The sequence below is a fragment of the Camelus bactrianus genome, chromosome 3 (assembly GCF_048773025.1).
Source record: "Camelus bactrianus isolate YW-2024 breed Bactrian camel chromosome 3, ASM4877302v1, whole genome shotgun sequence".
Taxonomy (NCBI): Eukaryota; Metazoa; Chordata; class Mammalia; order Artiodactyla; family Camelidae; genus Camelus; species Camelus bactrianus.
The window spans coordinates 116,793,839-116,815,987 of NC_133541.1; the positions used below are offsets into that span (position 1 = coordinate 116,793,839).

Here is a 22,149-nt window from a genome sequence, read left to right on the forward strand (position 1 = left end):
TGATAGGATGCTGCAAGTTTAGAGGTAAGACTTAGGGCTTGAATATGAAAAAGAAATTTTCCCTTATGCATTTACATTGGTTTCTTATGAATATATTTTGAATATGGTATCTGATTTTGATGTTACTTGAGTTTGTGTAAGGTAATAAAACATACTTAACCTAATGATATAAATTTTTTTTTTTTTAAACTTTAAAGGTTTTCTAGAAAACTCTTTGGCCAAAAATGTTTGCTGTTCTAAATATTAATCTCTGGATCAAAAGATAAGTTTTCTTTTTCCAAAATTAATAAGTGTAGTTATTCATTTCAGAGCTATAAAATTTTAAGTGACACACTCTGACTAAAATAATAGCTTAAACACAGTTTATTGTTTTAAACATGACTTCCTTTCTCTTGTGTCTGCTTTAGGAAAAATCATGTGAATGACACATGGAAAATTATAATCAGACATCAACTGATTTCATCTTAATGGGATTGTTCCCCCCTTCAAGAATTGGCCTGTTTCTTTTTATTCTCGTTGTTCTCATTTTCCTAGTGGCTCTGTTTGGCAACCTCTCAATGATCCTTCTCATCTGTCTGGACACCCATCTCCACACACCCATGTATTTCCTACTTAGTCAGCTCTCCCTCATGGACCTGACCTACATCTCCACCATTGTCCCCAAAATGGCCTCCAATTTCCTGTTTGGAAACAAGTCTATCTTCTTCATTGGGTGTGGAATTCAGAGCTTCTTCTTCTTGACTTTAGCGGGTGCAGAAGGATTGCTCTTGGTCTCTATGGCTTATGATCGTTATGTGGCCATTTGCTTCCCTCTTCACTATCCCATCATAATGAGCAAAAGGATGTATGTGTTGATGATAACAGGATCTTGGATAATGGGCTCTATCAACTCCTGTGCCCACACCACGTATGCCCTCCACATCCCTTACTGCAGGTCCAGGGCCATCAATCATTTCTTCTGTGATGTCCCAGCCATGCTGACTCTGACCTGCATGGACACGTGGGTCTATGAGTACACCGTGTTTGTGAGCACCAGCCTCTTTCTTTTGTTGCCTTTCACTGGGATTGCATGTTCCTATGGCCGTGTTCTCCTTGCTGTCTACCGCATGCGCTCAGCAGAAGGGAGGAAGAGGGCCTATTCAACCTGCAGCGCCCACCTCACTGTGGTGACTCTCTACTCTGCACCTTTTGCTTATACTTATCTGCACCCAAAATTTCTGCGTACTCCAACAGAGGACAAGGTTCTGGCTGTCTTCTACACTATCCTGACCCCAATTCTCAATCCGCTTATCTACAGCCTGAGAAACAAGGAGGTGATGGGGGCCCTGAAAAGAGTAATTCAGAGAATCTGCTCTGTGAAAATGTAAACAAAGTTTTTAATGGGTACCAGGAGACAGATATAAATCCATTAATCAACATACAATGATTAAAATATTATTTTATTATTAAATGCAAGGACTAAGAGTAATTCAAGGGAGAAGACAATCACTCGTGTCTCGACAAAACTATCTTGCAAATATATATATATTTTCCACCCTCATTCTGTTTTCTTCATGGTATTTTTTCCTTATTAATTTTACAAACTTTTAATATTTGCTGATACGTGTTCAATGAAAATTGTTCTTTGTCATGTAATGAAAAGTGGACACTCTAACTGAAGTTGTCTTTCAGCATCACAGTTCTACAACTTTCCATTTATTTTTCAATATGTCTAAATTTTCTGAATGTCTAGATCAAATTAAATGTCAGAAGACTTCTTTTTCTTTTCATAGTAGCCCTAAATACACAAAACAGTTATCCTTTCCTTCAATATAGGAAGACCGTATTTAAGAGATTTAGCTAAGACTTCATGGGGGATTCTGAAGTCCTTACACCATGCTGAATGGAAATGACAAGTTTATGTTTCCTTTAGAGTGGTGCATCCCAGGGAAGGGATTTAATAGCAGGAATACCTGGGGATCAGCAGTAAGGACCCAGAGAGACCAACAGAGATGAAAGAAATTGTAAAGTTAATTATATCACGAGCGGGTCAAAGTTTTGTCTAATTACTAGATGTTGGAAATATCAAGGACTTTCTTCCAACCATTCCCCACACTCCACACGTACTTAGTTTACATCCAAAGTAGTCACTGCAATTCTTGCATTGGATTGTATTCGATAACATCTCTCAGATGAGATTTTAATTCTCCACTCACTATGTCCCGTAATTCTACTGAAACAGATTGGAGGCAGTTAACGTTCATGAACCAGTTTTAGACATTCATTTTATGGCTTAGTTACTTTCCTAAGCAGATCCCAACACTGTATCCAATAAAAATCTATTAGCCCAAGTGAACTTCCTGGTTGAAATATTATCACTGTCCATCAGTGATTAGCACAGAAATGTTTTTTCCCTCTTAGGTATGGCAGGGAATGCAAGGGCCATATCCTAAATAATTTGTAGGGCACAGCACAAAATAAAAATATGAGATCTCTTGTTAGAAAGCAGTACAGGGTGCCATCATTGGTACTCAAATATAGTTTTTTTTCCCCAAAATTAATTCATTAGTTATGAAATGCTATACAAACAACTAATAATATTTTGTGTCAGAATTTTATCTGTAATATAAACTAATACTTTATAATGTGATATCTTTATTAGCTGTAATATTTTGAGGGCTTACTTTTCTCCAAATTTATTTTCATCTGAATTTGTTGCCTTAGAAACTTTACTGGCTATAAATGTAACTGAATGTGTTTTCAGTCACTGGTGATAAATACTAGGTTGCAGTTAACTTTTGATGTTTCTTAATTTTGAAAAGAATCTTTCTGCTTATGTTACTGGAACTATTACGAATCTTTATAGATTGTGAATACAATGTTGAGCTCAATTTCTAACAAATTATACCAAAATATAAATTTTAGTAAACATAGAACTTGTGATTCTCAAGGAGATTTTTTTAAATGATTTATCTTTTAAACAATTTGAACCCATTGATTCATTCAACTCTATTTCATGTAAATCTGAATTTAATTTTAAAAATAAATTTAATCAATGTCATTTTAACGATTTCTCTCTCTCTCTCTCTTTTAAATTTTGTATAAGAAACCAGAAATGGCTTTGTTGTCAAATTCAGGTTTGTATGCCCGACACACAGTGAGGCCAAACAAACCAAACCTCAGAGTTTGGAGCAGAGAAAGGTTTATTGAAGGGTCAAGCAAGGAGAACTGGTGGTTTGTGCTCAACACCCGCAAAGTTCCCAATGGTTTTCAGGGAGAAGTTTTCATAGGCAATATTTGGGGTCGAGGTGCAGGGTGTGTGCCTTTCCTCTGATTGGTTGGTGTTGAGGTAACAGGGAAGTGTTTCAAGAATCTTATGCTCAGCTTGAAGTTACCATCACCCGCCTGGTCGGGAGCCTTGGTTCCTGCAGAGGAACCCAAAGATATTGTTACTTATATTCCTTCAGGAGGAACTGAGACCTTTCCCCACCCTGCACTATCATTTCTTGATCACTCCCCTTTTGTTTCTCCATTCCCTTACATCCCTGATTAGCAAGTTTACATCTGCCCTTTAATATTCAGGAAAGTCCAGGAAGTTGATTTTTTTCCCTGCAAATAAGAAACTGGGACACAGAAAGGCTTTTGTGCCCAGGAGGGCCCCCACAGGGTCCTGCAAGTTTTGGTTTTATGTTTCAAATGCCTCTTTGTTTATTTAATCATCGTATCTGCAATTACAAGGTAAGTTGATATTAAAATTAGTTAATACTTGTTTTCTGAAATTTTTCATGAAAAGAGTATTTACATGAAAAGATATTTGCTTTATAATGTTGTAACAGGTTTTTTTAAAAGACTATATGCATACCAAAACTGCGTGCTAAAAACAAACAAACAAACACTCCATGGTAAGGATGCTACCCAGTAGGGCTTCTCTGCTCACATGCACTGGCATGTTGCTGAGTCCAAACTCCTTCTGATCGCCGCACGACAGGCCAGTAAATCGGGAGACGAGGTGCTGGGGCAAGGAATAGCAGCTTTAATTTGGAAAGCCGGCAGATCAAGAGGATGGCAGACTCATGTCTTGGACAACCATCCTGCTCTAGTCAGAATACAGGCTCCTTTTATACAAAAAACAAGGGAGGGGGGTGTGGTTGATTGTTGCAAATTTCTTGCCGCAGGCATTCTGGTCCTTGCAGCTGTCCACGTGGGCCAGCTCATGGTGTCCCTGTAAACCTCCAACAAAACAAAGGTTATTAAAAAGTAGAATGAGTGAGTAGAAAGAGAATAGCTTCATATAAATCTGGAAAACAATGGTAATATAGGCTGTTTTTTGAAATAATCTTTGGAATGTAGAATTAAACAGGGGTTAGCAGATAGAGACCCCAAAATTAGGAGGCCAAAGAAAGAGTAGGTCCTGGCTGCCGGCTGTGAAAGAATTCACAGCAGAGGCAGAGAGGCAAAGTGAATGCCTGCTTTGTTGCTCAGAAGAGGAAAAGGGAAGAAAGAAAGGCACTCAAGTCGGGGAGCTATTAGCCAAGTTGACTCACTGAGACAGCTCCAGGTTTGCATGCCCTCCACACAGTAAAGACAGCTTGGACTCTGTGGACTTTAAAGGGAGGCTTCTGTCATTATGACTTCCTTCTGGGTGTGATGAAGCCAATTGCTTTGACTTCGGCCTTTGTATGGGTGTTTCCAGCTGTTGTCATGGCAACCGCCAACTGTCACGGTGCTGGTGGGGACGTCATTAACATGCTAATGTGAAGGAAAAGCCGGGCTGGGCTAACAAGCTAACTCACAAATCTAAGTGAAACAAGTGTTGGATAACTGATTTGAGCTCTGCTGGGCTAACTCGTAAATCTAAGTTAATTAATGTCGGTTTGCTGATTCCCTGTCCATGTTTTTTTTTTTTTTTTTTTTTGCTAGCCAGCTGGATTTTCAAAGAGACATATCTGGCCTTGGAATGTCAGTTTGCTGCCTCCCTGCCTCTACTTTTGTGATAACGATGCTGCTAAAGCTGTTCCACGCCTATTGGCCGAACACCCCAAGCTTGTAATTAACCCTATAAAACCTCATGCACACGTCTTGGAGGGGCTCAGAGCCTCGGAGCAGAAGCCCCTCTGAGCCTGTCAGCATAATAAATCTGAGTACTCCAACCCTCCGAGTGGTGCTTCTTTTTTGGCTGGCCTGTCATTTCCGTAACACTAATACATTACAATGAGCGCATAATGAGGGTCAAGGTCTACTGGGGGTCTAATTCTTTGCAATCATGGGCTGAGTTCGTTCTAACCAGTTCTTGTTTCTTCTCTTTGCAGCTGCCGCCTGAGACTTAGGAAAAAAATAATTGGTTTCTATTTGAGGGAGGGGCAGGCGTATGATGCTGGGGGCAAGAGCCTTAGTAACAAAAAAGAAAATTGCTTTTAATCAGAATGCCAGCAACCTGATGAATCCAGTGTCTTCCCCTCCACCAAAAATAATCTCTGAAGATTCTGTGCCATCAGGAACAAGAGACAGAGATTGGGGAGAGCCTTATTTCCCGCAGAACTGAAAGATATTGTTGTGTATATTCCTTGAGGAGGCATCAGGACCTTGCCTCAGGGCTGCACTATTGTTTCCTGATTATTCCTCCCTTGTTTCTGCACTCCTTCCATTCCCAGATTAGCAAATGTTTGAATCTGCCCTGTGGGACTCAGGGAATGTCTTGGAGATTGAATGAAGCCTCTTTCCTACCAAGAAGAAATGAGGGACACAGAAAGATTCACACCATAATTGTTGAACCTGACACTCCATGGCTTAGGGGAACCACACCGTATCTCTGGACTTAGTTTGTTGAAAAGCAAGATGGAAACATTGTACCCTAAATTACAGGAAAATAGTGTAGGAAAGAAAAAAACATTGTTTTCTCTGCCCGTCTAGGTAATATTTTGGTTGAGATGCCCCATGAACAAAATTCAGGTTAATAGAGAAAAAAAGAAACACATTTATTAACATATATATCTCCTGTATACATGGGGAAGACCCAGGAAAACTCAGTCCTCCCTAAAATGGCCCAAGACATCCCCTTAAAGCTAAAGAAGACCAAAAAAAAAAAAAAAAGAAAAAAGTGGTGAAAAGTAAAAGCCAGCTATGGGAGGTATCAACTAAAATAAAATAAACAACCTTAAAGTTGAGAGTTATGTTTTATTCGCTCGACACTTCTGAGGACTCTGTCTAGGATGACAGCCTCTCAGATCGCTCTGAGGGACCTGCCCCAAAGAGATGGTGGAAGAGCCAGGATATATAGGACTTTTAAACAAAGACCAAGTAGTGAACATTAAAAGACTACCGTTATTAAAGAAAGTCAGACATCTGCAAGAATTTAGCATTTTTCTATGTTGTGATAAGGAGCAAATGTCTGGGCTCATTGAAATTACTCCCTGGACAAGCACCTAGCTATCTAGGGCCGGTGTCCTGCCCTTTCTTATTCTGAGTCCCCTCAGGGTGCACCACTGTGAGTGGCTGCAGGGGCCGGGCTGCAGGCTTGTCTTCACTGGGGGATGGCGGCAGCCGCTGATGACTTGATGGCTTCAGCATTCTTCCTTTACCGATATGGATTGCAGTATTTTTCATTCACACAAGTTACCAGCAAAGGCACAAAAACAAGGATGCACTTGTTATGCATGTTTGGTCACGGCCTTTTGCATTGATAGGAGTTTCTAGAAATTTAGTCCTCTCTGCATCGGGGCACAAAATAGGGGAGACCCTCACAAACGGAGATTTCACTTTTAAATGTAAATGTCTCTTTCAAGTGTTTAACTTCTCCAGTTTTCAGAGCTTTTCTATGTCTGCTGTTCCTGAAACCAGCCTAAAACAATACTCATGCCCAAGAGGCACTGTCCAGCTGCACCCTTCGGGCCTTCCAGGCCTGTACCTGCCCAGCTTCAAGACCAAAGAAAGAGCCTGGGGTCAGTGACAGAGACACCAAGGGTTTAAAGATATTCTGTCCATTTAACAATGTTACCTCTTCCAATCCAAAAATCACAAGATACCTTTCCATTTGTTTATCTCATCTTCAATTTCCTTCACCAGTGTTTAATAGTTTCTACGGATGGGTCTTTCACTTCCTTGGTTAAGTTTATTCCTAGGTGTTTTATTCTTTTTGATGTGATTTTAAACAAGGTTTATTTTTACTTCCGCTTCCTGATATTCCATAATGGTATAGAGAAAAACAGATTTCTGTACATTAATCTTGCATTCTGCAAATGTACAGAAATCCATTTATTGTTTCTAACAGATCTATCTTTCTTTCTTTTTCTTTCTTTCTTTCTTTCTTTCTTTCTTTCTTTCTTTCTTTCATCTTTCTTTCTTTCTTTCATCTTTCTTTCTTTCTTTCTTTCTTTCTTTCTTTCATCTTTCTTTCTTTCTTTCTTTCTTTCTTTCTTTCTTTCTTTCTTTCTTTCTTTCTTTCTTTCTTTCTTTTTTTTCTTTTTTTCTTTCCTTCCTTCTTTCTTTCTTTCCTTCTTTCTTTCTTTTTTTGTGTGAAGATTTTAGTATTTTCTATGTAAAGTATCATGTCATCTGCAAATAGTGGCAATTTTACTATTACCCTTGCAGTTTAGGTGACTTTTATTTCTCTTTCTTGTCTGGTTGCTGTGGAGAGTTTTTTCAATATGATGTTAAATACATGAGGGGAAGTGGGCATCCTTACTTTTTTTCCCTGAATTTAGAGGAAAGACTTTCACATTTTCACCTGTTGGCTGAAATAAATGCGCAGCCTAAAAGTTAAGAGTTATGTTTTATTTGGCGGGAGGACTCGAGCTGGGATGACAGCCTCTCAGATCACTCTGAACGACTGCTGCAAAGCGGTAGTGGAGGAGCCAGGATATATAGGAATTTTACAACAAAGACCAGGTAGTTGGAACAATAAAAGATTACTTGTTAACTAAAGAAAACCAGGCATTTCAAGTTAAAGAATTTAGAGCTTTTCTATGTATGGAGGAAGCAAACATTTGGGCTCACTGAATTCATTCCTTTGACAAGCACCTAGCTATCTAGGACCAGTGTCCTGTCCTTTCTTATTCTGAGTCCCCTCAGGGTGCACCACTGTGAGTGGCTGCAGAGGCTGGGGCTGCAGGCTTGTCTTCACTGGGGGATGGCGGCAGCCGCTGATGACTTGATGGTTTCAGCACTCTTTGTTTACATATGGTATGGTTTGCAGTATTTTTCGTTCACACACCATTGAGTATGATGTGAGCTCTAGGTTTGCCATAAGCAGTTTTCATGATGTTCAGATATGTTCCCTCTATAAAACTTTGAAGAGTGTTTTTATCATGAAAGAATGTTGAAAATGTCAAATGCTTTGTCTGCTTCTATTTGATGATGTAATTTTTATCCTCCCCCTTTTTAATGTGATGTATCACATTGATTTATTTTCAAATATTGAACTATCCTTGCATCTTTGGAGTACACCATATTTCATCAAGGTGTATGATTTTTTTAAAAAATATATTATTGTATTTGGTTTGCTAATATTTTTGAGGACTTTTGCACCTATAATCATCAAAGATATTGGCCTGTAATATTTTTATAGTATCTTTGTCTGGTCTCAGTATTAGGAAAATGGTGGCTTTGTTGAATAATTTTGGGAGTGTTCCATCCTCTGTCCTCTTCAATTTTTTTTTTTTTTTGGGGGGGGATACTTTGAGAAGGATAGATATTACGTCTTCTTTATATGTTTGGCGGGATTCCTCTGTGAGCTGTCCAGTTTGGGGCCACTGTTTACTTGACTTTTTAAAAATTTTGCTACTAGTCATTCTTCTGTTCAAATTGTGTGTTTCCTCTTGATTCACCTTGGCAAGTTGTAAATTTCTAGGCTTTTGTCCATTTCTTCTACGTTGTCAAGCTTGTTGACATATTACTATTTATAGTATTCTCTGATAAGTTTTTGTATCTCGTGATATTGTTATTTTTCCTCTTTCATTTCTTAACTTTATTTATTGTTGTGTTTACTCGGGTTCTCTCTTTGTTTCTTGATGATCCTTGCTAAAGTTTTATTAGTTTTGTATTTTTCTTCCAAAAAATCAGCTCTTGGTTTCACTAATATTCTTATTGTTTTTGTTTGTCTCTCTATTTTATTTACTTCTTTCTAATCTTTATTATTGCCACACTTTGGGCTTTGTTCTTTTTCTAATTCCTTTAAGCAGTAGGTTAAATGGTTTGATATTTTTCTTTTTTCTGGAGGGAGGCCTATATCATTATCAATTTGCCTCCTAGAACTACTTTTACTGCATCCCATAGATATTGGAGAGTTGTGTTTTCATTTTCATTTGTCTTGAGATATTTTCTGACTTTCTCTTTGGTTTCTTCATTGACCCTTTGGTTTTTCATAACATGTTGTTTAGTCTCCATGTGTTTTTTCCGGAAGAGGCAAATTTTGAATCAAATGGTATCTATTTGGATGCTTCTATAATGCACACTGTGTGCTTTTAGATTTTTCTTATAGATTCATTAACAAAGTTTGATTTATGGAAAGGGGAAAGAGTATGTCTCCCTCTCTTCCTATTTTGATGAATGAGTAGTGTCTTCATACAACAAAGTGTAGGTCAATTATGTGAAAAAAAAAAATAATTGTCTTCTTATTGCAAGATTTAGGTAACCTCTGCTACACATTTTCTCACTTTTAAAATATGGAGGAGGAAAAAAAGCTGCTTCTTGGAACAAATGACTATCAGTCATTAAATGCTTTTGGATTATTTATTATATATGATTATATATTATTTATTATACATTATAAGGAGTAAACACATATGTGTCATATAAATTAGAGCCAATGAGATATTTGGGCCCCAACCTGACCTCTTGTCTCATTTCCATAGATAAGTAATCACAAAATCATCATAATTTTACCTCCTAAATATTTCTAAATATCCTTTTTACTTTTCAGTTCCTGTAATTAGTGTCTTAAATTTCCATAATTTCATAGTTAAGTCTTGTTAATAAAGAAGAAAAGAAGAAGAAAAAAGAAGACAAGAGACAAACAAAAGTTGGGTATTTGTGCTAAACACATGTCACCAAACTGAGACTTAATATCTACTCTAATTGCAGTTTCAGCCTGTCCAAGAAATATAAGCTTAACCAGTCAGTCTGAAATTACCTGGTCAGCACTAATGAGAATATCTGAGTAACAGGCGTGTACTTCCTTCCAGCATTTCCCATCAACTATTCCGTGAGACAGAGATATTTAAAAAAATTTTTATAGTTATGTTATATGATGCTTATAGTTGCTCTTTGAAAAGACAAGGTCACAAGAGTGGTAAAAATGGAGCCAAGAACCACGCTTTCCCTGGGAACTGAAAATATAAAGTTATATAATAATAAAATCATAAAACTTAGACCAGATAGAATCAAACTGCACGGCTCTTGGCTTCAAAGATGTAATCTGCTGTTACTGTCCTTGCAATTATCAAGCATTTTATTACTCAGACACAAATAAACCTGTAAAATATAAAATTATGTTACAAAGAAACAAATTAATAGAAACATAATTCATAGCAATTCTATCAAACAAGATTCAAAAATAAAAAATAGATAAATCCTACCATAGGCGTTATTAATTTAATTACTACTTTTGACCAAAGGTTGTCTCTCAACGACACACTCTTTAATCTTCCCTGTGTATCAAAGTTTTAACAAGTATTGGCAGAAACAGATTAAGCCACTGCTTAATGTATTTTTAAATCATCAGCCTTTTCCGAAGACATCTACTTACATTTCACATTTTCTTATAAGTGTTTTTTTTTTTTCTTATTTTTAATAAATTATAACCTTCTGAATGTATGTAAGGAAAGTATATTGAAGTTCTGGAAATCTAGAAAATCCTTGAAAATTAAGTATCTTTGGTATCCAAAGAGTCATGGTTTTGCAGCTCTGACATAGTAATAGGACAGTAATTTTAACATAAGATGGGAATAGGCCCCACCCCTTAATAGGTGACTCCCAACACTAATATGAGCAGGTTTGAAGCTGCAAGATTAAAAGAAGCTTTCTCCATTCCAAGAGGGACATTAGGAGGATGCCGCTCAGAGGGGATGCAGACCCAGGCTATTGGAGTTCCTTATTTTTATCTTATGTGAGTATGTCATTAAAAAATATTAGTTTTGTTTATGAAATTTGAACTCCAGAAAAATCCAGTTTTACCACCTTCTCCGTATAGTTTTACAAATAAAATCCATTCTATTATCTACCCTACAAGCTGCAGAACTAAAACAAATGTTAGCTGACACATACATCAGTTCAAAACACTTGTAAGAATCTGTCAGTTCTGTCACATAGATGATTTGACTGCTACTATTTTATTCTTTAAAGAATAGTTTGATTAATCATCCAAGTATCCTGGGGAGAAATTATAGTTTTAATGTGAAGTGAGGGCAACAAGGATCAGAAAAATATAGAAAGAAAAATTATAGGCAGTTTTCTAAATAGTCTATGGTTACTCCATGAAAAAATAAACAGAAAGGATATTTTGTGCCTTATGGTAGCATTGCAAAAGAGATGAGTTTATAACTTAAAGACATCACAATTTTAGCACCGTTCTAAGAAGAAAAGACAAAAAATGTCTAGTGTTCTGAAGCCATGATCAAGAGAAAGAAGGAAATACTTATCTTTGCAGTCTTAAACATTCCTATTCCTGTAGTTAGAGGTGAGATTTATGATTCCACTTAGTGTCATTGTAAATATTTTATTTGCAAGATGACTTAATTCCTCATTTAGGATTTTTACCACACTTCGTATCCGTTGTCAATTTGTTAGAAATTATTCCTGAGAATCCTCTTTGCATAGGTTTACAAACATTCTAATTAGTAGCAACTAGTCTCACTTGCGTAATATGAAAAGGTAGATAAGAATTTTAATTAAACAATCAATCAAACACTGTCACATCTTAGGAAAGCATAATTATGTACCACTTATTGACGCATTTAGTTGACCTTTCCGTTAAGTAATCTAAACGCTATTAGTATGCTGACTAGTCAGTTACATTTGTGCTGACTGATTATTTTATACATTTATTTCACCTAAAAAAAAAATGTGTAGATATATTACTCATGTCTGCTGAAAAGTTGACCTAATTATTTCATATTTGATAAGATATTAAACACAAGTAGAAACTTCATTAGAAAATGTATTTTCTGTGTATGGCTGAAAAATTGTGCTCTACACCAGAAATTGACACAACATTGTAAACTGACTTTAACTCAATAAAATTAAAAAAAAAAAAGTAAATGTGTTTTTCTAAATTGAAAATTCATGTAAGTTGTAATTATTACCTAAAATATGTGAAATTCTCTTGCATGACTTAAGCAGAAAGTTATCTCAGATTGCTGTATTTTTAGGCTATATATGTTTACCTTATTAAAATAAAAAATAATGAATATATGTTATCAAATATCCCACTAAATGAATACTTAATTACAAAACTGGTTTGGAAGCAACACACGTATCCATAGATGGAATGAATTAATAAGTGAAATACAGTACGTGCATGCAAAAGAATATTACTCAGCCTTAAAATGAAGGAGATTCTGATACAGCATAGATGAACATTGAGGACATAATGACAAGTGAAAAAAACCAATCAAAAAACAAAAGCAAAAGCAAATACTATATGATTTCACTTATCTGATGTTCCTAGAATAGTCACACTTATAGAGACAGAAAGTGGGACAGTGGTTGCCATGGCCTGGGGAGAAGGGGGAATGGGGAGTTCTTGTTCAGTGGATTTCAGTCTGAGTAGATGAAAAAAGTCCTGAGCATTCATATTGGTGATGGGTTCACAAATATATGAAAATATTTAATGCCACGGTATTGACAGTAAACTTAAAAATGGGTAAGATGGCATCGAAAAATTAATTTAACACACTTGCCCAACACCATCCAGTTATACTTAGTTACCTACTAATTTTTAAATAGATTTAAAATTCTGTCAATATTCAACAATAAAAAGAGCTGGAAATAATGGAATATAAGGTCTTGAGTCAAAAAAAAGTTAGAAGGGTTTGAAGTCCTTCAGAAGAGCAGTACTGAGATCTATAGTTAGAAATTGCATATAGTTACTAGTGGTTCAAAATGCATGTTAGATATATGAGATTGTGCAGATTACACAGTTTTGGCAAATGTGAAATACATTTGACAAGGAGGAAGTGTATTTCCATGACATCTAACTTTAAAACAACCAACTAAAACCCTCAAGTAGAATGCTGTCAGTACAGTGGTGGTGTTGAAGCAGTGGAGTTAGGGGTTGAGTGAACCTTTTCGCACTTCCTTTCTCCATCGTGATTGGCAGTCAAGTATGGGATGAATGTAAAAAGTGGGGGTAAAGGGAGGTGGAAGAGATGGACTCCCTCTGCCCTGTAACATCGCTGAATCACACCATATCTTTGATACTGAATTAGCATCCTCCTCACCTCTGCAGGTATGTTTGTATTTATTCAACAAGCTAGGGCAGTTTCAGCTCCAGAAGATCAGAGATAAACATACCTTTAAGGACTGAGGTCCTCTTAGAACTGAAGAAGAACCACTTATTTCTGTGGTTGGGTGAAGAAGTAAGGAGTTTTATTTTCTCTTCTTCACGCAGTAAAGATTATGTTCCTATGACTTTGACCAGGACGGATCTCATTACACAAAACGTCATTTTACAGTTACAGTTTCCCTTCAGTGTTAGAGGGTTATATTGGGGGAACATATTCTAAGAAGATCATTACTGTTTTCAATGCATAGCTTGGCAAAGTTAAACTAAATGCACTAACAATTCTAAGTAAACTTATGTTTCTACCTGCAGCCTCGGTACTCACAGTTCCTAGGACTAAGGATGTAAGTTTTCTTGTTTGCAAAGTAAAAATGCCTCCCTAGATGAATGGATGTCAACAAGAATTGACCGATTTTAATAGAGTTAAACTTTTTTTTGCTATGTTATATGTACGTGTAACCTCATCTATTTCTCCATCTTGCTGGAAATCATGGGAAACTGGAATACGACATCAGATTTCATTCTCCTAGGTCTCTTTAACCACACAGGAGCCCATTTATTTCTCTTTGTGATGGTTCTGATGATGGCCTTCACCTCCCTAGTGGGCAACGCCCTCATACTTGTCCTGATTCTCCTGGACCCCCGGCTCCACAGGCCCATGTACTTCCTCCTGAGCCAACTCTCCCTCATGGACCTGCTGCTGGTGTGCACCATCGTGCCCAAAATGGCTGCTGACTACCTGACTGACAGGAAGTCCATCTCCCCGGCTGGCTGTGGGCTGCAGATCTTCTTCCTCAGTTTGGGAGGGGGTGAGTGCTTCCTCTTAGCAGCCATGTCCTACGACCGCTACGTCGCTGTTTGCCACCCACTGAGATACTCAGTCCTCATGAGTAGGCAGTCATGCCTGAGGATGATTTTGGGGTCTTGGTTCCTGGGTGCAGCTGACGGGCTCATGCAGGCTGCTGCTACCCTCAGTTTCTCATTTTGTAGTTCACGTGAGATGGACCATTTCTTCTGCGAGGCCCCCACTCTGGTGCGTTTGGCTTGTGCTGACACGTCAGCCTTTGAGTACGTCATGTACATCTGCTGTGTGCTGATGCTCCTGGTCCCCCTTTCCCTCATCCTGACTTCCTACGGCCTCATCCTCGCTGCCGTTCTCCAGATGCGTTCTAACGAAGCCCGCAAGAAAGCTTTTGCCACCTGCTCCTCACATCTGTCCGTGGTGGGACTCTTTTTTGGAGCTGCCATTTTTACCTACATGAGACCCAAATCCTACAGGTCAGCGAACCACGATAAGGTGGTGTCAGTTTACTATACGGTCTTCACCCCTGTGCTGAACCCCCTCATCTACAGTCTGAGGAACAGTGAGGTCAAGGGAGCCCTGAGAAAGTGTATGGATCAGTGTGCTGCCTTAAGTATTTGCCCCAAAGTTCGAAGTTGTAAGAAGTGAATGTAGCGGATTTTCCTGACTGAGGTTATATATACATCATTTCTCTGCCTGTTATTTCTGCTTTGCTTCAAAATGCAGGTGGACCTTCAGCTTTGGGATGATTTACTCTTCTGTCATCAGCAAATCAAACTGTGGATTGTTAAAAATCTGTTCATCGCAAATCACTATTAAGATATGTCTACACCACCCCTCAGCATAAATATCTGTTCAAAGAGTAAATAGAGTGGTCAAATGATGTTAAGTTTGTTGATTTTTAAAATTGAGGTATAATTTACAGACACCAGAACACTCACATCTGAAGGGTGCCTTTCAATCAGTTTCAACAGTCCATGCACTCGTAACTTATCCCCATAGCAAACCACACCCAAATGCCCTTTTCCGATAAAACCCCTCAACTGAGAGGCAAACATTGATGCCATTTGTATCTCTCCATTGGCTTAACCTCTCCTAGAATTTCCTAGCAGTGAAAACATACAGTAGGCATTTTTCTTGCATCTTGTGCCTTTCTCTCAGCTTAATATGTTTTTGAAGATTTCTCCACAGTTCTACTTCTACCAGCAGTGTGCTTTTGTTTATTTAATTGCTGAATCACACTTCTTTGTTGGCAAGTATCCCCATTGCTTTAGGCGCTGTTTTGTTGATAGACATCTGGGCTCTTTTCCATCTGGAACAGTTATGACTAAAACTGCTATTAGCCATTTTTTGGTGTGTGTGAGCATATGTGTTTATGGTTAACTTTTTAGTAATCTGTTTTTCAGAGTAGGTGTCTGATTTTAAAGTCCCATCAGCAAAGCACTTGAGTAGCAGTTGCTTCAAATTGGCAGAAACTGTGGGTATTACTAACCTTTTGCATTTTGTCTCATTTTGTCTCATGTAGTGAGTCATTTGGTCTTAATTTGTATTTCCCTGATGTGTAATGACGCTGTGGACTTTTGCATTAATTTATTGCCTATTTGTGTATTTTTCTTGTGAATCATCCATTATGACTTGGAAAAAAAAATATAGATACATTTTAAGGCACAGACAATTTGGTTGTTTATTGATAATATATGATGTTCATAGCAATATTTGGCATTTTTAAATAACATTATCTTGGGTTATCTTTATTATTATATATTTTCTTACATTTCTGTTATTATTTAACTCTTCAATATTAATTCTTTTTGAACTGGGTGTGTATATAATGAATCTCTTCCACCACCTTCATTGGGCTTGAAACTGTAGGTATATTTGTTTGTTTGTTTATTTTAATTTTTCATTATAACAAAAGATTCCAGTTCCATGGGTGGAATCATCCCACTGAAATCTGAAGGAATTTTTTTCTTGTAGGTACATTTTGCCCAAAGTTGAAGGAAAAAATTAGGTTACAAAATTTAAGGTTTGGGTGTTCATGGCATATTTCTTATCTTTTCCTGGTAAATGAAGATATACTTACAATAATTTTCAGCCAAGTTCTTTGGTACATTTAAAGATGCCATTGGTTTTGCAAAGAAAATAGTTCTGTATATATTTGTTTAGTACATCTATATATTTACAAATGTGTATGCATGTGCTCTCCAAAAATAAAGCATTTGAATATAAAGTCAAGTATAAGACAGTGGTTTAAAATTTTTGAATTTTTGAATCGCAGTTTAGTCAAAATAGTTTTCTCCATCTCACATGAATTAAAAGGGAGAATGATCGACAGGAGATGATATCAGGGATCATGGGACAGAACCAGTTTTGCAGGTTCCTGGGATATTTTGCAAGTGGCACTTAGAGATTTAGGAGAAAGGCTAGTTGCTGTATTTGTCCATACCTGAATGCTGTGTTTCAGATTCTATAATGGAATTTAGCCATTAAATTCCATTTTGCTGTATTTTAAGCCTTGTTTGTTCCTCTAAACATAGTCATACGTTGATCAATAGATAATTTAAGTAAATATTTTAATAGTCCCCTTAAGTTACTATTAACTAATCCACTAAAGTAATATCCACTAAGGTGGAGTGACATTATATGTGATTTTTTTTTTTTTTTTTTTTTGGTTGGGAAATGTAGCAAAGCATTAAAAGATGACAGTTAATTACAAAGAACAGGCATCTCAGGTTACTGATTTGAGTGTTTTTCTATTGTGAATACAAAATATTGCCCACATATCAGTAAACAAAGGATGCTGCAGCCATCACACTGCAGTAGACCCCTGATGGTGAGCCCTGAGGGAACTCAGGATGGAAACAGGATGCCTGCCATCAAGCAGTCAGCCACTTAGCCACCCCCAACCATGTGCCCTGAGGGACTCAGGATGGCAGAGAACAGGATGCTGGCCCTAGATAGCTAGGTGCGCATCAAAGAAGTGATTTCAGTGAGCCCAGACTCTGGTATTTTCCCATACATAAAAAAGTGCTAAATTCCTTATCTTGAGATATCTGGTTTTCTTTAATAGTAATCTTTGGATGTTCCAACTACCTGATCTTTGTTGTAAAAACTGCCATATATCCTGGCTCCTCCCTTACCTCTTTGGAGCAGTCCCTTAGAGCTATCTGAAGGGCTATCTCCTCGGCTTGAAATCCTCAGGAAGTCTGCCAAATGAAATATGATTCTCAACTTTAAGGCTGTGCATTTTTTTTTTTTCATTTGACACAATGTATAGGAAGATGCAAGAATCTAGGGTCATCTGAAATTCATTTTCTTGAATACATATCTTAACTATGTAGAGGCCAGTATAGCCAAAGCACAGAATACTTCCTGTTTTTTCCGTCCTGAATTGTCCTCTGGAAACACTGTTGGGAGGCAATTGAAGTGTCTTAATGCCTTGATCTTTATAGAATTGGTGTGGCAGGCAACATTGTTTGTTTTACATCCTGATTTTTGAAACATGGAAGCATTTATGAGGCAAAATCCATTGCCCACCTTCACGCAGATCTGAATTCAGTTGTTTGATTTTTAAAAGCTTATGTATATGAAAGGGCCAGTTTTAAAAGTAGGACTGGGGCATTCCCTTGCCCCTGCAATTCACACACCTAAGTGAACTAGCTGTTTTTTATCTTTCCTAAAGAAAGAACAAGATATTGGCAAATTGAGACCCTTTGTTGGGTGAAATAGAAGAAGTTTTCAGGAAACAGTACTTTAGAATGTGAAATGGGAGACCAGAACTTCAGGACTTGAATTCTTGATGAACCTGAACAGCCCTGAAAATGCTGCTTGATGCCTGTGGGTCCCATGCAGTTCTTGATGATTAAGTAATAATTGTAACATGCTAATGAATGGAAGATGCTTGAAATCTTGTGTGGCATTTAAAACTGCCCAATGAGTTTTAGCTGCCAAAATAATTATGTGTTAAGGAAGTGCATTGACTGAGTGTTTTAACACTCCGTTCACTTACACACTTAATTTATTGGCTGATCCTTTGATGGACTCATGAATCTATTCAAAATGAAAACAAGCAGAATCACTTAGGTACAGAAAGTCCATCTTTTCAGTTTGCCTCCATGTAATAGGCAGTCTGTGGAATAATTGGGTTTCTCTATTGATGCCCAAACACCCAGAAGACTCTCAACTTTGCAGCAAGTGAAACCCCTCCAAGTGGCCTGTCCTGGAGCGCCTACCTAGCGTAAGGGACAGGCTGTGCATAGATCCTCTAACAGACAGTGTTCTCTCAGGCCCTGAAGAGTGGAAATAAAATATGCTAAGAAAAGGAGGAATTACAGGAAAGTGGTCAGAGAAGGCAGTTTTTGGTTTCCCCTGCATCAAATGTTCAATCTCACTTTGTATAGGCAATGCTGGTATAGATCCCTTATCCCTGTGACAAGAGGATTCTTCTGCTGCACCCAGAGGAAATCCTGGTCTGTCTCAGTGACCACACCTCTCTCCACACAAACTATTTCGTCATGTTTCCTTTGCTTCCTTCTTCGGCTTCCCCATGGAGACATGGTTTCCCATGTTGCCCTATCAAGGGGAAGCTCTTTTGTCTCCCAGAGGCTACATGTGTCCTTCCTCCTCCCAAAACATTCGTCCCGCCCCTCCCTGTAAACCCTTAGCTATAATGAAGCAAATGCACGGAGTTAGGCATCACCCCACGTCTCTCAATCACTCTGGAGGAAGTGATACCGAAGCAGACTCCTGAATGGTGTGAGCAAAAAGCCAGTCACCATGGTGGAGGGTGTTGCTTGTATCCTTGAGGTGCTGGTGAGGCTAGTGTGTTAGATGTGAAAAGACTCAGCAAGAATGTTCTGTCTTGGGGACGGGGGCTACTGATAAAGTGGAATGGTTTGAGACTTGTGGGCTTTGGGAGACTTCGGGTACCAAGTGAAGAAGAGATGCAGAGGTCATGTTCAGTGTGCAGAGAGCACAACTAGACATTGACAACGCAGCTACTGATCACATACGATATCCTGACAGAGCTATCTAGTTCCCAGCAGGAAAGAAAACCAAGGAAGAAAGATCTAAAGAGAAAAAGGGAATCACAGAAGAAGGATTTAACATAAAATATTAGAGGGTGGAAGTCCACAAAGCCCTAAGAAATGGTAGGGAAGACATTTATATGGGAGAAAGGATGTGGGTGTGGGCAAAAATGCAAGAAAGACAATGCTGTATATAAAATGAGTATTTCAGCTTTATTAGAAATGAAAACTAAAGATGGGAGATATTTTTTTTCTGTTCTTTCTTTTCCTTTTTTCTCTCTTTCAGGGAATGTACATGGAATGTAAACCAGTGAATTATTTGGATTCTTAAAACTGCTCTAAAAAGAATAACCTGATATAGGGCAAATTATATTTATGTGGGGGCTAGTTGGAGGCAGAAAATTACTTTAATTATCATTATATTATAATACTTCCAGTTTCTATCTCTTGAAACACATGTTAAACATTTTGAATAAAACATACCAGAATTATGCTAAATTCATGATCTTCAAAAATTTATGATCTAATAGGAATGTTAAGATGGCAAATAATTATCACAAATATTATTCTTCTGATTTTTCCCTTCTAAAATCAATTTTTGGGACAATTTGATGATGAGTTATTTCATACCAATACCCCCACATTGTCATGATCAATAGTAAATTGTATGGTGGCTCCCAGCTTTCTGTTCCTGAATCCCTGGGCTTTGTTCCCTGTACAACTCTTCCAGGAGGAACGCAGAACCACGCATCATCACATGCAAATTCCAACTAGTAAGATGAAGGTACAAGAAAGGCGTGTGCCTCCAGTCCCAAGACTGTTCTGTCATCCAAATTTACTCCATTGGCTACACACTGCTGGCTTCAAGGAGATTTGAAAAGCACGCAAAACTATGCGGGTCTTGCTACATCCATAATGGTCTATTTAATTAGAAGAGAAGAGTAGAATGAATGCCTCAAATCCACCACGGCCACTCATGGTATGCAGCCCATGAGAAGGAGGATCCCAGGAGAGGCATTTGCATGGGTTAAATAGGTAGGAGATGGCGATTTGCACATGGAAAAGGCAGACACAAAGAGAAGTCAGATGATTTTCTGATTGCTGGCTGGGCCATTACACATAGTGATGCAATTTATTATTTCAGGGGACTTGGGAGTTTCAGTGTTGCACATGATGAATTTCATGCGGATGTGAGACACTGGTCACAAATGGAGAGGCAGCAAAAAGACACAGAATTATGATCACCCTGCAATGATTCCTTGAGGCATGATACAGTGCCCTGAAAAGTCTAAGGGCAAGACATGTGTAATGAAAACATCACTGACTGTTATAAAATGAAATTGTGAGCAGCTCAGCTGATTGATTTCAGAATAAGAAGCATTGCTTCACTTTCTCATATACACCTGTTTGTGTGTAGACAGGTGAGAAAGCCAACCCACTCATTTTCATTGAACATGTTGAGTTGAATTCTCCCCCAGAGAACCTCCGGGATCAGTTTTAACAGATAGTGAGTAAACTTGAACTTCAGATTCATCTTATTGAAATTTACTTCTATTAACATGGTAATATTCTTGCATAACTTGGTTCTTTCCCTCTCTCTCTCTGTTTATTTTGAATATAATTGCTTAAGTGCATATTGAAATTATAAAGAAATAATACAGTAATGATAAGAATAGACTAATATAGAAATAGACTAATTATAGATATAATATAACATAAGAACAGACTAATTATAGAAACAATAGTAATAACAGAAACAATAATAATCATTGTTTTTGGTATTTACCATGTGCCAGGCTTCGTTCCGTGTGTGCGTGTATGTGCATGTATATATGTGAGTGTGTTATTTAATATGTTGTTTAATGTGAATTATTTAATCTTCAAAATAACCCTATGAGAAAGGTAACACCATCATCCTGATTTAATAGAAATTCATTTCAGGTATGATGTCATTTCTCATTAGTGTTCTGTATTACGATGAGACATAAAATTAAATATTTTAAAAATATGCACGTGAATTGTATTTTCTTGTTTATCTCTTCAAAGCATTGGGGAAATTTTAGCTTATATTTCTACTTTGTTAATATAATTATTTGAGTCAATAGTACACTGACCACCAGGCTATCAACTTCTTAAACATGAGTAATGATTTTATTCCATCCGTGTTTAAGACAATTCAATGTCTGACGATTGCATCTTTCATGAAACTCCATTGCAGTTAATTGAATTATTAGCAACAACCAGTTATTTTGAGTCAGTTGTACACCAAGCAAGTCTGATATTTGAAGTCTCATGATAGAGCTTATCATTATTATGTCAAGTGGGTCACTGATATTATAAGTTTATAGAAAAGCTCAAAAAATAAAAATGGTAGTGTCAAATGGTATCAAATACAAATGTGCACCTCAGACTTAACATTGCCAAGGATTTCCATGTCAAACAACTTTCAAAATAAAAGTTTTTTCAGAAAGAAAGGATTTCGTGTTTTCTCTTTTGTTTGCCTTTATAGTCAAATCTTTGATGTAAAGACAAAATATAGCAGCATAGAAACAATCGTTTAACTTATAAATGTGTAATCTTAACAAAATTAGTGAGTAACTGGCCTCTAGTTAAATCTAAATCATAACAAGATTTGTGAATAACTGACCTCTAGAAAAATTCTATGAGCTTAATTTATATTATGGAGAAATATGGTCGAAAAATGAAAAAAGTATTTTGATTCTAGTGAAGCCAAACTTAATGGATATATAGTATTTTGAGAACCTTGATAAATGCAAAGTGGTAAGAATATTACAAGTATTATAATAAGTAGTGTATAAATAAATAAATAGTGTATTCATTGCATA

General features: G+C 37.3%; 2 protein-coding genes and 1 long non-coding RNA gene across 3 annotated transcripts; 2 read left to right on the forward strand and 1 right to left on the reverse strand.

The window, feature by feature from the left end:
• The first annotated feature begins 428 nt into the window (after positions 1-428).
• Positions 429-1,367, forward strand: LOC105067829 (olfactory receptor 2L5). Its single transcript, XM_010953484.2, has one exon. The coding sequence runs from the start codon at positions 429-431 to the stop codon at positions 1,365-1,367; it is 939 nt and encodes a 312-aa protein (XP_010951786.2).
• A 1,809-nt stretch (positions 1,368-3,176) lies between these two features.
• On the reverse strand, positions 3,177-4,618 carry LOC141575390 (uncharacterized). Its single transcript, XR_012502932.1, has 3 exons — positions 4,524-4,618; positions 3,917-4,209; positions 3,177-3,404 (listed from the first exon to the last, which is right to left on the reverse strand). It is a non-coding gene; the product is annotated as an uncharacterized LOC141575390 (long non-coding RNA).
• Positions 4,619-13,961: 9,343 nt separating this feature from the next.
• Positions 13,962-14,924, forward strand: OR2T8 (olfactory receptor family 2 subfamily T member 8). Its single transcript, XM_010954061.2, has one exon. It carries the CDS (start codon positions 13,965-13,967, stop codon positions 14,922-14,924), a length of 960 nt encoding a protein of 319 aa, XP_010952363.1. The 5' UTR covers positions 13,962-13,964.
• Positions 14,925-22,149: the final 7,225 nt, after the last annotated feature.